The sequence below is a fragment of the Eumetopias jubatus genome, unplaced genomic scaffold (assembly GCF_037043125.1).
Source record: "Eumetopias jubatus isolate StellerSeaLion01/CBP00866 unplaced genomic scaffold, mEumJub1_p1.0 scaffold_8, whole genome shotgun sequence".
Taxonomy (NCBI): domain Eukaryota; kingdom Metazoa; phylum Chordata; class Mammalia; order Carnivora; family Otariidae; genus Eumetopias; species Eumetopias jubatus.
Genome location: NW_028274814.1, coordinates 111,314,872 through 111,328,155, shown reverse-complemented (window position 1 = coordinate 111,328,155; position 13,284 = coordinate 111,314,872). Strand labels below are relative to the sequence as shown.

The window sequence follows — 13,284 nt, the reverse complement described above, 5'->3', positions numbered from 1 at the left end:
TGTGATTTCTTCTTTGATTCATGGGTAATATAAAAGTGGGTTATTTAATGTCTAAAAATATGTGGTTTTTCTAGATAACTTATTGGTTTCTAAATTCTATTGTCAGAAAATATGCACTGTAATATTTCAAAATTTATTGAAACATGTGTATCATTCAAACATCGAGCGTAGCATTCTCAAATTTGATCAAAATGGCTGATAGTGTTCAGATCTTCTATATGCTTATTAAATTTTTGTCTAATTTTTTATCAGTTACTAAGAGAAGAGCATTAAAAATCTTTTGCTTGTGAATTTGGCCATTTCTCCTTTTGATTATGAGTTTTCACTTTATATATTTTGAAGCTGTATTATAAGGTGGTTATAATTATTGTTATGGGTTCCCTGATTAACAGACCTTTATACTGTTAGTGAAATATTTGTCATTACCTCTGCTAGAGTAGTTTGTCTTGAAGTGTATTTTGTCTACAATAGTGGAGCCAGTTTTTCTTATACTCCCTGTTTTCATGGTATACCTTTCTTCTTTTCAACCTACTGTCTTTATTTTTAAAGAACATCTCTGGTAGACAGTATATAGTTGGGCCTTGCTATTTTAGCTAGGCTGTCTTTGACTTTCAATTAGAGTGTGTTATCCATTTATATTTAATGTAGTTATTGGTATGGTTGGATTTGGGCCTACCATTTTGTTTCCTATTTGCCTCATTTGTTTATTTATCCTTTCCAGGTCGATTTTGGATTAATTTTTTTTTCATTTTATTTTCAACAGATCTCTGCATTGTTTTATGGTTGTTTTAGGAATTACAATATACATCTTGCAATGTTCTACTTAATGTAGCACTTAAGAAAAAATGTGAGAATTATCTTTTGTGCTATGTTAACATATAGATCTAGGTTATAAGCCTCACAGTAGTCTTATAATTATTGCTTTAAACTATCCTATGTCTTTTTTAAAAAGCAAAAGAATATAGTTGTTTTCTATATTTACCCATATATTATTTCTTAAATTCTGCATTCCCTCTTGTAAACCCAACTTTCCATCCAGTACTAATTCCTTTCAGGCTGATCCTTTAGCATTTCTTGTAGTGTAAATCTACTGGTAACATCTTTTTTTTTTTTCTTTTAATTAAAAAATGTCTTTAGGGGCACCTGGGTGGCTAAGTGTTAAGCGGCCGACCCTTGATCTCAGCTCAGGTATTGCTCTCCTGGTCATGTGTTCGGGCCCCACATTGGGCTCTGTGCTGGGTGTGAAGCCTACATAAGGAAAAAAAAAAAAAAAAACATGTCTTCAGTATTGCAGGTGCTTTTTACTAGATATGGAATTCTGGGTTCACAGAATTTTTTTTCAGTCCTTTAAAGATGTCACTCAATTGTCTTCCTGCTTTTATTGTTTCTGACAAAAAGGCATTCAGAGTTTATATTTGTTCTAATATGTACTGGGTCATTTTTTTCCCTCTGCCTTTCAAAATTTTCCTGTGTAGTAGTTTGACTAAGGTGTACCTAGGACTGGGGTTTTTTGTATTTTTTTTCTTTTGCTTTTTGTCAAGCTTCTTTGATATATAAGTGCATTTACCCCAAAATTTGGAGAAAATTTTTCCATAACTTTTTCAAATATTTTTTCTTCATTTTCTCTCCTCTCCAGGAATCACACATAGTATATTTAATCACACACATACCAATCACACATATATTAGGTAGTTTAATATTGTCTCACAGATCATAGAGGTTTTGTTCAGATTTTTTTCCCTCTCCCTAGTCCCTCTGTTCACCAAAATGCATAATTTCTACTTATTTGTTTTCAAGTTTCCTGGCTCTTCTGCCATCTGTAAGCTGCTGAACTTTTCATCCATACATTTTTTTTTTTTGCTGTTTTTAATTTTTTTTTTTTGGACCAGTTTATGGTTCATAGCAAAATTGAGGGAAGGGTACAGAGATTTCCCACACACCCCCTGCCCACACCTATGTGCATCCTCTCCTGTTATCAGCATCCCCCACGGAGAGGTACGTTTGTTAAAATTGATAAACCTTCATGGACACATCATAGCCATTCAAAGTACCTACTTTACATAGGGTTCACTCTTGGTGCTATATATTCTGTGGGTTTGGATCTAGTACATTTTTTCATTGCTAAGTTTGTATTTTATATTCTAGAATTTGTATTTAATTCTTTTTATATTTTCCTGCTGAGATTTTCCATCTGCATATTCATTATGATAATATTTTCTTTTTTGGCCCCTGGATATACAGTTGACCTTAGAACAACAAGGGCTTGAACCATGTGGGTCCACTTATAAACAGATCTTTACAGTACTATAAATGTATTTTCTCACGATTTTCTTAACATTTTCTTTAGATTATTTTAAGAATACAGTGTATATAATAGATATACATACAAAATATGTTCTAATTGTTATTGGTAAGGCTTCCAGTGAACAGTAGGCTATTAGTAGTTAAGTTTTAGGGGAGTCAAAGTTATATGTAGATTTCAACTGTGCAAGAGCTTGGTGCCCCTAACCTCTGCATTGTTCAAGGGTCAACTGTAGTACTAAAGCTCTGAAGTTCTTGTCTCCTAATCTCAGCATCTAGGTTATCTCAGGGTTGGTGTGTATTGACTGCTTTTTTCCCCCTGATTATGGGTCATATTTCCTTTACATGGGTAGTAATTTTTGAATACATGCTGGATGTTGTGGATACTATGTTTATGAGAATGCAGATTTTGTAGCATTACTTTAGAGACTTTTGAGTTTTGTACAGATGGGCAGTTCAGTTAGTGGCAGATTATCTTTATTTTCCTTCCCAATCTTGTTTTTAAGCTTTCTTAGAGGGAAGGGGGAGAGTAGGCTTATTTTAAGGCATGGAGTTTCTGAGATACCTCTTGAATGCCTAGAAAATCTCCCCATTCTTGCTTGTCAGAGCCCCTTTGTCTCTGATTGACTGTCAAGGTCATAGCTTCCCAGGTATTGTTTATTACCAGGTTTTATGAAGACTCTTCCTTTGGATGTACAGCTTATTTTTTTTTAATGATAAATTCTTATTTATTGAAAGATATCCAGTTGAGAAATAGAGAAATAATTGTTAGGTGGGCATATATGGCACCTGATTATGATTAAGTTCCACTAATTCATATTTCCAAATTATACTTTCTGCTAAGTCCAGAGCATTATATTCATTCAGCAGTGGTAGGAAGCATTGATTTTTTTTTTTTTTAATGTCCATCCTCTTGATAAAGCAGTGTAACATTAGGAACATTTAGTAGAGTCATTTTCTACCATTTGAGTACGTGATACTCTAATGTTGAGAAATCAAGTCTAAGTCTAGGATATTTAGACTGATTATTTGTGATATACAAAACTCGAGTCAGTTATGTAAATCCAGTAGTTGTACCTGGCTTTCACCTTCTTTATGTTGAAATTTTCCATCATTTATGGCTTGTCCCAAGCACAAAATCCTGAGCAATGGGATACCAGGTAATGAAATCATGGTAGCAGGAGCAGTGTGCTTTTGCACACTGTTCAGGAGGCCATGGATTTATCTATAAGTTCTTTTCTTTCTTCTGTAGTATCATTACATATTTTATCAGATATATTACCTGTAGTAGGTGTAGCCTGGGGAGTCACAGTGTGTCCAAACCCTTGGTAGTGACCCATGGGTGAAGGTGGTACAGAAGAGGCAACAGAAATTGCATCTTGTGAGGATGAAGATAACAAGCTTTTATGTTCATTTTGATCTTGATCCTCAGGAAAAAACTTTTTCCTAGGATGTCCCATGACAGTCCTTCCAACATGCCTTACTTGTTCAGAAATATCATCCCTAATATCTGAAACATCCCACATGGCAAGAAAGGAATCAAAGCATGGACCCTCTTCTTCTTGGACATATGGTTTATATGAGAAAGTGTAGTGATGAGCAATAGCAGCAAGGAACATCTCAATACAGATGATAAAGTCCTGGAGTCCTGTAGCCACAGCTTCTACAGTTTGCCATTCCCATGTATGCTTTTCAGAAATAATGCCAACTTTTACCAACAAAGCAATAACTACTGCTTGCCAAAAAGAAACAAAAACCACCAGTTTTACACAAAGAAATTTGCCAACAGGTTGGATTGGACTCAGTTCTTCCTTCAGTACTTTATAAAATAGGAGCGGACAATACATGGCAAACAATTGTGATATGTTGTTTATTATAACCAAATAAGTCCAAGCATTTGAAAAGCTAAAGTTCCCTTCATCATATATACCAAGCAGCTCACAGATTAAAGCAACAATAGTGGTGAATGGTCTGACCACTGTATACTGCAAAATACCCAGTTTGCACCTAAATAGCAATACTTCTCCCATAGTCCATGGTGGACAGCAACATAAAGGAGGGAAATGTTTCTGCTGATCTTTGGCTTCAAGGATTAATACCAGATTTGGATACCGGTTAGTTAGATAATTGGTAAGGAATCCCATAAAGTTGTAAATGACATAAGCTTCGTAACATTCTCTGCAGGTATCCACATATATTGCAATGCTGGGATATTTCAAAGCTATCCAACTATCTAAACTGTATATGGGTACCATCCAAAGAATCCTTATTATTTGTTTTGTAGTTCCGGTTGTGTATAATATACTAAATGTTGCAGTATCACCCAAAGGGATATAGGTATAGTCAATAGCAAAAAGATTCCAGCAATAAACCAAGCCTTGGTGTGTATTCCAACCTCCAGCTTCTGTAATTCCCACATGCATAGAGGAACCGCAACCACTATGGACACCGGGTAGATGACCACCGCTAAAGGTCGAATCCACTGTCTCCAGTTCCTCCAGGTACAAGTGCAAGGCATGTTTCCGCATAAATCAGCTCCAAGTAGCAAGGAAAAAGAGCTCGAAGGAGATTGTCATGGGGAGCCCTGTTATTTGGCTGTTTTGTCAACTCGCATGCTACAGAGAAACAGCTGTTGGGCGACTTTACCAGCAGCTCGAGTTGCCTCCTCGGCCCGTGTTGTGCTTTCTGCTGCTGTTACCGCAACTGCGGCTGCTCAGGGTGCTACCAGGGAGCAGTGCGGACAGCATCCTTTCTTGCCTGCCCCGCATCTACCCAGCTTTTCCGCGGTGGAATCCCCGGGCGGAGCCGCTGCCCTCACCTGAGTATCGCCCAGAGCTCCGCCTGCACCATGGCCTCGAGGACAGCGGCGCCGACCAGGACCGACTTCTAAACACCCTGCACACAGTTCGGTTCCGCCCCGCAGCTGCCTGCCCACTTGCTCTTTTCTTGGGAGGTGGAGCTTCCTCCCTCCCGTACCGCAGGCGTCTCTTGGCCCGATTCTGTTGGCAGATAAGAGGGGAGGACTGAAACCCGCTGGCCCCAGGATTTCCCTGTACAGCTTATTTTTTTTAACCAATGACAAGGAGATTCCTCCAGAGATTTCTGGTGCTCCTTTTCTGCATAGCTCCTTTTCTGCACAGCACCAGTAACCCTGCCCCACAAACTCCAGCCACATCTGCATCCCTGAACTTCAGTCTCTGATTCCCTATCTCAGTGAGACCACTGAACCCTAATTGGCTTCTATCTTCCATACCTCCCAGCCAGAAAGTGAAGACAATCATGGGCCTCACCATGTGTTTTTACTCTCTTAGGGATTACATTTTTGAGCTACCTGTTGTCTAATGAATGAAAATAACTGCCTCAAATAATTTGTCTAGTATAATAATTATTTAGGTTGGGGAGGCTAACCTGCTATTATCATGGTTGGAAGCAAAAGTCTTTTCTACTTACCTCAAAAGACAAATGAATATAAAACACATACTTTTTTTTTATTACAAAATGAATGGTCAGCCTTCTTTTTTCTTTGTTTTGCTTTCCTTTTTTTTTTCCTTTTTGTAGAAAAGTATGGGTCTTGCATAATTTGCTGCTTTTTGTCAGGAGACATCACTCATCAATATGGCACTTAGATACCCATGCGCAAAGATTAGCTCTTGTAGAGCTTACGTTTTTGTAAGAGAAACAGTCCTTGTATTTTATCATATATATTGTGTATATATTATAATATGTATTTTAATAGAAGCATGTAAATGTTTTTAGTTGTAGCATAAAGGAGGTAAGATTTGGGGGGGGGGGGATATGGGCAAGGAAATTTGAAGTGACCAGGCTGGTTTGCAGGATAAAATCCCAAAAAGTGGCCATGCTAGGTGGAGGACCAATGTTTATGAAGGAGTCCTGAGATGTGAGTGTCCTCTCTGTATCTTATATTATCCCATGAATCTCCCTTATAAAAGTGTTCAAGTTATCTACTAAAGGAGTTGTGCTTTCAAAATAATAGTAATTTCCTTTATACCATGCTAAAAGAATGTTTAAGATCCTTGCAAATGGTATTTAAATGTTACAGAAGAAGTCCTTACTTTGACATTACGTTATACATCTTCTAAAAAGACAGTCTATGACTCAGACTGCTTGGGCTTCTATACCAGTGTTAGCCTTTGGTTAACTATGTGACCTTGAGTGAGTTACTTTATCTCTCTGGACTTGCCAGTCAAATGAAGGATGATAGTACTTCCTTCATAGAGTTTCCTGGGTTTGAAATGTGTTAACATGCATGAATGTGGAGCCATGCCTTATGCATGATATGTGTTCATCATTATTAGGTCAAGTAGGTGTACCAAGGCTGTGGGTTCGTACTTGTGGCAAGCCTACAATGAGCTTTGAATCTGAATTAAGGAGGAGTACTGAGTTGAAGGTTTTCTAAGCACCAGGAGGTCCATGTTCACAGGCATGGTGATGCCTATAAGCAAAATCATTTGAAAAAGAGTTCAGCAAAATTGTAGCACAGTTTTACATGTTCTGTATTTGAACAGATGTTGGGTATTTGTCAAACCAAACAAGTCAGTTCCCACAAATTTTGGACATTCATAATAATGAGATACAATTATGACAACAGCCCAGGGATTTGGGATTACTCAAATCCTGTCCAGATGAGCTCCCTCACCCTACAAGTTTTTCATGGCAATCTTTACATAAAAGCAAAGCCTTGTTACTAGATTGGGCATCCACGCCAAATACCCACCACTTGGGCCTTGAGGCACACAGTTTAAATCTCATTGATCCCTGGTAGATAGCAGCAGTAGAAACTCTTGGGGGGTCATGCACTGGAGGTATGAATAGGCCTTTTCTGATAACATCCTTTTTCTCTCTCTGTGAGAGGGATGACAGTATCACTGGAGAGAACCAAAGGCTGGCTATTAAACTCTTTGCATTAATGAGAAATAACAAAAGCAAGCTAACATTGACCCCTCAAGGAGGTGAAGCTCAGTTCCTCTGGTCCCTTTCCCCTCCTGTCTTTACCAGGCCCCTCCCTCCCTGTCTCCTGCAGGTGGACTGCTGCAGTGTGTTAGATTCTAGGACTTTGGGGCCATAGTCCTGGGGATGGAACTGTTAAAGTGGTTAAAAAGTCACTACTCTGGAAGAGTGAAGTGAGTTCTCTTTAGTTAGGTCTCTCATCCAGCATGGATTTGTTTGGAACACCTTCTTTAGGGGCTGTCCTACCTGAGAGAGATTGTGAGTGGGGAATCCCAGAATATCTCACTCTCTAGTAAGCCATTTCTGCTTGTTGCTAATGGGCCTGTCTTTCCTGTGGTCTGAATGGTTCAAGTCAAGATTTGGCTTTTGGAAAGAACAGGAAGAATAGGGTGTTGGCCGCCTTGATTCCAGGGCATCTGGCTACCCAAACATATGTAATAGAATTCTCCATAGCATCATTGTAGCTCATTCATTTTCCATTGGAGTCTGGGGACAAAAATATCAATAGGTTCCTTTGTTCTCTCTGTATACCTTCATGAGGACACCCCTCCAGGAGGTCACCTGGTCAAATCTATCATAACCACGCAGCAGTCCCAATAGACGCTGTGGTCCGTAGTGTTGCAGGATTTTTTTCTCTGTGCCCACGGTTCTTGGTCACACCACTTTGAAGAAGAGGTAGATGAGACAGAGTGGTGGGCAGCAAAGCAAACTTTACTGAGTGGTAGCAAAGTGATGGTACAAAGCTCCCAAGGAGGGAGGGGACCTGAAGGGGTTGCCACCAGAGTTTCTAAGTCTAGGGATTTTTATGGGCTTGTTGACAGGCTGTTTCAATCTGATTAAACCTCCCTTAGCCTGTCATCCAATCAGGTTTTTGTCACATGGGAAAGGGTGGAGGGCTCCTTCCAGGGCAGTGTAAAATCCTTTTAATGGTGGTTTCCTCTTGGGGCAAGTCCCTACCTGCCTGCCTTCCAATTATTCTTCATCAATATAGCCAGTGGCCATGAAGGAGAATTCAAACTTGCTGCTAGAATACAACCGCAAATAGCCAAGTTATGTACAGATAGTGGTGTTAAAATTCCCAAAATGGCAAGAATTGCTTATAATTCTGAATCCATTTTCTGAGAGAAAACACTTTTATAAATGGTAGTTAAATCCCAGATTAGTATACACAATCTTATATAACTCTTAAAATAGCTATATTATTACAATAATTGTAGTACCGCTTAAGTTATACTAAATTCCATGTTGTAACTCTGCTTTATTTTGATGAAAGAATTCACGTTGGAATTCTACTTTAAAATGCCTAAAACTTATTTCCCACGAGGCTGTAGGATGGGGGGTGGGTCAGAAGATATGCTAGTCTAGTCTCAAGGAAGTGATTCATAGTTATATGAATGGAAGACCCCACTTCCATCCCCATCGCCCTTCCTTAAGTGTAAGGGGCACCCATGACTCACCCTCCGCCCAACACATACACACAAACTTCCTATTAAAGCCCTTTGGAAATAGGAGTCCTGGAATTAGTGAATTTCCTGCTCCCAGTTTACAAATGGTGGGGAAATAGGCAATTCCTGTTCTCTCTGCAGTAGATAAGATTTGTTTCTTGCCTCTCAAGTTAAATCTAAGTTCATGTTCTCCCTGTAAATGTTTATACACATACAGGGGTTTGGTTCTTTTATATTATGTACTTTAGGTACTTAATATGTTAAATAGGTGACTATAGGCTGACACAGTATCCCAAATATTGCAAAATATTATAGCCCAAAATAGTCACTTTACCTTGGATTAGTTTACATTTTGATCCTATAATTGCTGAAAATATATAATTTCTAAATGTATTCCTTCATAAAAAGAAAACTGAAGATTTTCAGTTCTTTTTGTACAGGTTGGCACATGTGTCTGTGTCTCTTATAAACAACCAGGTTGTTCCTTGTAAGGAGACAGAGAGAAGAAACCCTTGTGGTAGATGTGTTTTGTTTAATTCATGAATCATTCTGCTGCTCACGGAGGAGCTGAGCAGATCAAAAGGAGTCCAAGTTCATCTCACATGTTTTTTCCCCCCTCTCTCTCTGTCTCTGTCTTTGTCTCTCACTGTCACTTAAAGTAAGCAGAGTAAGCAATGAGAAGATACTGGTGCTTTCAGCCATTCTTTAGTGTTTAATGGTCTCAGGCTTTCCAACATAAAAGGTCTGAAAAAATCAAATCTTTAGTCCTTAGCACAGAGCTGGGCACTCTCTGGCATCCAGGAAACGTATACTGCAGATGTGATGAGGAAAGGCCATGACTCTAAGCATGAGGTACCTAGAAATACTTCAACCACTAAATACATTTAATGACTTATTATTTGCGGCAGGCAGAACAGCTAAATGCATACTGACCTCGATCCAGGTTGCAAAATGCCCTCTTTACAATTTCTTGGCAAGGTGTGAAGAGTGAGAAAACAAAAAGGTTTTAAAGTCATAGAAAATGGATTTGCTTGAGAGTAAAAATCACTTTTAGGAATATGTCGTCTGCGTTCCATATGTGTCAACATCAGCCACGTCCGATATCCTTCTGTGGGTTTTCTTTTATTTTTCAACTTAACATATTTTGGAGACAACATGGACTTGTATTGCTGTCCCAAAACAATACTCAGCAGAAAAATCAGCATTTCAAATATTTTAAACAGAGCTAGGTCAAGAATACATTATGGAAACAGTTGGGAACAACCACAGCATAAGAGGAAAACCTCTAGCAGGGATATGCTGTGTTCACCACTGTACTGTTTTAATTACAGGGAAGGCCTCAAACCCCATTGGAGACTCCAACTTACAATGGGCCGCCATGGCATTGCCAGCATTCTTCTCTCTTGTAATCGGGTTTGCTTTTGGAGCCTTATACTGGAAGGTAAGTGTTGCTATTCCTTTTTTTTTTTTCTTGATCAAAACTTCGTGAACTTTAGGTATTTATTTGTGCATACTATATTTACATAAACGATTACCACACTGCCCTTTTCTGAGAAAAGGTCCTACCTTAACTTAGTCTCAACGGACTCTAAATCTTAAGGTTTTCCCCTTATTCCTTATCATGCTTAGGAGACAACCCCTCCCACTGAAAATGCACACTTAAGAAATGGGAACTGGTTTTAATAGCCTGCACTAAATATAAAAAGGAGGAAATATGCTGCAAATCATATGATGTGCTTAAAGCCAAGTAGAAATGCCATTTGTATTATCTGCTATTTTGGATTTCTGTTCTTATGTTCTCACAGAGACCTGTCTAAAATTTTGAAATGTGCTAAATCATTGTGATTCAACTTTTTGAAATGTCTTTTGAATTTGATTACCATTTAAATCTTTCAGTTTCATTACTTTTTCACCTCCAGCCCCCTAAAAATGTTGAGTCAATAATACAGTGCATTTTTCATATTTTTTTATTGCAAAAGTATTTTATATGCTGCATGCTGGAAAAAAGGAAAACCCTGATATTGGAGTTATTGACATAAAATATAAAAGTAGAGACCATTAACCTCTTGAATATTATACCATTTATTGATAGTTTTATAATATGTATCCTTGTTCTTTACCCAGAAGAGACAACCAAATCTCACAAGGACAGTTGAAAATATACAGATTAATGAAGAGGATAATGAAATAAGGTACTTTGTTTTGCTCAATATGTGCATAAGTAAGCTTGATGTTGCCATTTCACCGAACATGCGCATGCTCATATGTCTTTAAGAAGTTGTTTGCTGGGGTGCCTTGGTGGCTCAGTCGTTAAGCGTCTGCCTTCGGCTCAGGTCATGATCCCGGAGTCCCGGGATCGAGCCCCGCATCGGGTTCCCTGCTCGGCAGGAGGCCTGCTTCTCCCTCTCCTACTCCCCCTGCTTGTGTTCCTTCTCTCGCTATGTCTCTCTCTCTCTGTCAAATAAATAAATAAATAAAATCTTAAAAAAAAAAAAAAAGTTGTTTGCTCTCCATGGCAGCTCCCGACACATATTGATGGTCTTTATCCACATTTCCTGCCTCTCACACTTGCTTCAGTCCCACATCTCCACTTACCTGTGGAAGACCTTCACACTGGTGTCTTCATGACCCATCTTAAGGTATCAATAGAGGTCATCTCGGCTCCATTTGTATAAGCAGCAGACTCTTGCGTAGATGCCCAGTCATGGGGCTCTGGAGGCATGTCTGCATATTCTCTTTCATGTCCATGCTACCAACAGGATATACTGATTCCTCCTCTCTGTGTCTCTTAGCTCTTTGGCAGTAGTCAGCATCCTCATGTCTTTATGATGTCTTGGCTGAGCTGCCACAGAATCTTGCTCTTCCTTTCCCCCTCTAAACTGTACCTTTGTCTCATTCTCCCTTGAACCCCGGTTCATAAGGTTACTTCCTAGTCAGGATACTTGCAGTGACTTTCTCTTGCATACTTGATGTATTTGACTTCACTCTAGTTTTTGGAGCCCTTAACTATTCTCAATCTGTTTAGTATTTTCTCCAAAGCCAAACACAAAAATTATTTTTAAGGTTACTGTAGCTGATGCTGATCACTTCTTACCTTACCCCATATTGCCTGAACACTACTATTTGGATTTACCTCCAGTTATAGTTTCATTTGGCATGTTACTTTCTCTTCTGTCATGCCTTTGTATATACATATACACATATTAAGTACAGATAGGCATTTTTAGTATGTGTATATGCATATGCAGAGAGAATTTTTACACTCCTTGGGAAGACTATATTGAAGCAGATAACGTCTTCCTTCTTCTCTTTAGTATTGTTTATGAAGGTAAGCTTTCCACTCAATTCTGCCATCTTTTGTTACTGTATTTTCAGAAAAACTGCCTTATAAAATGTCCAGATGATGGTGTACTTCAGAATCTCTTTCCAAAACAAATAAAGTGTTTTTCTTGTTGTTTTTCAGTATGTTGCAAGAAAAAGAGAGAGAGTTTCAAGAGGTGTAATTGTGGCTTATATCAACACTGTTACTTTCGTATCTTGGTAAGTTTTTAGAATTCAAGATGAAAGATTTTTAAAAAATGATACAGCATCTTAGATGCCAAAATTTAGAAACAAAATTTATTAAGTTGACTATTAAACTGATGTCAGTATGCTAACTGAAGCTGTTACAATGAATTAGATATGCATAATTCAATTATGTGTGTTCTGACATTTTGAAAGGCCAAGCAGTGATTAGTGGATTCATCTTGTATGGGAGGTATACAAAAAATTAACAGTGGAGTGTTTACAATTTTGAGGCCAGAAAAAAATTAGACAAGGGGAAAGAACAAATTAGGACTAAAATAAAATAATATTAATAGAGGAAGAGTAAATAAAACCCCTTTCAGTTAGGTGTGACTACTATAACATAATAGAAAAAGTATCTCAATTGTTAGATGCTGAAACAAGTGAATGGCAAAAATGTTTCCTTGCTATTTTAAGGAAAAAGAGAAAGGACCAAAATATCTTAGAAATCAGGAGAAAAAAGTTGTCAAGGTAAAGTGCCACCTGCCACATGACTGGTAATAATTGTGCCTCATCACAGTCCAGAGCCCAGGATGCAGTAAACATAAACCAGAACCAGATAGTGTGGGTCTGTGGAGGGCTTGTGGGAGAAAAGAGAGCAAGAAACCAAGGCCCCAGAGGTACTGATGCTCCTATTTCCTCTCCTGTCTACTTTCTCAGGGCCAAGCTGCAGACGCCAGATTAGCAGGGTGGGGGAGGGGCGGGGGGGCGAGCACCTGAAATGGCGCTAACTTGACCTCACATCAGTTCCTGCTCTGCTCATTTCCACTTCAGCTACCAACTGGCTGTTGGTTTTTTCATGGCCATGGGCTCTCGAGTGCATTTATTACAGTGGAGCATGAATGTCCTCTCATCTTCCTCAGTCTTCAGTTTGTTCCCTGCATTCCCTCATTGTCAGAAGATCATTTACTCTCTGGGGTTATTAGATAGATGGTCTGTGGTGAGCTTTGCCTTTTCTTTATAGGTCAGATTCAGAGATTTATCTCCAGACTGAACCTTCCCCAGG

General features: G+C 38.8%; 1 protein-coding gene across 1 annotated transcript in view; it reads left to right on the top strand.

The window, feature by feature from the left end:
• KITLG (KIT ligand) overlaps window positions 1–12,217 on the top strand; it is a 67,817-nt gene extending 55,600 nt beyond the window's left edge. Inside the window, exons 7-9 of the mRNA XM_088025733.1 lie at window positions 10,046–10,155; window positions 10,839–10,906; window positions 12,178–12,217. Of these exons, the coding sequence (XP_087881859.1) occupies window positions 10,046–10,155; window positions 10,839–10,906; window positions 12,178–12,217 (218 nt within the window). The remainder of the gene's footprint in view (window positions 1–10,045; window positions 10,156–10,838; window positions 10,907–12,177) is intronic.
• Window positions 12,218–13,284: the final 1,067 nt, after the last annotated feature.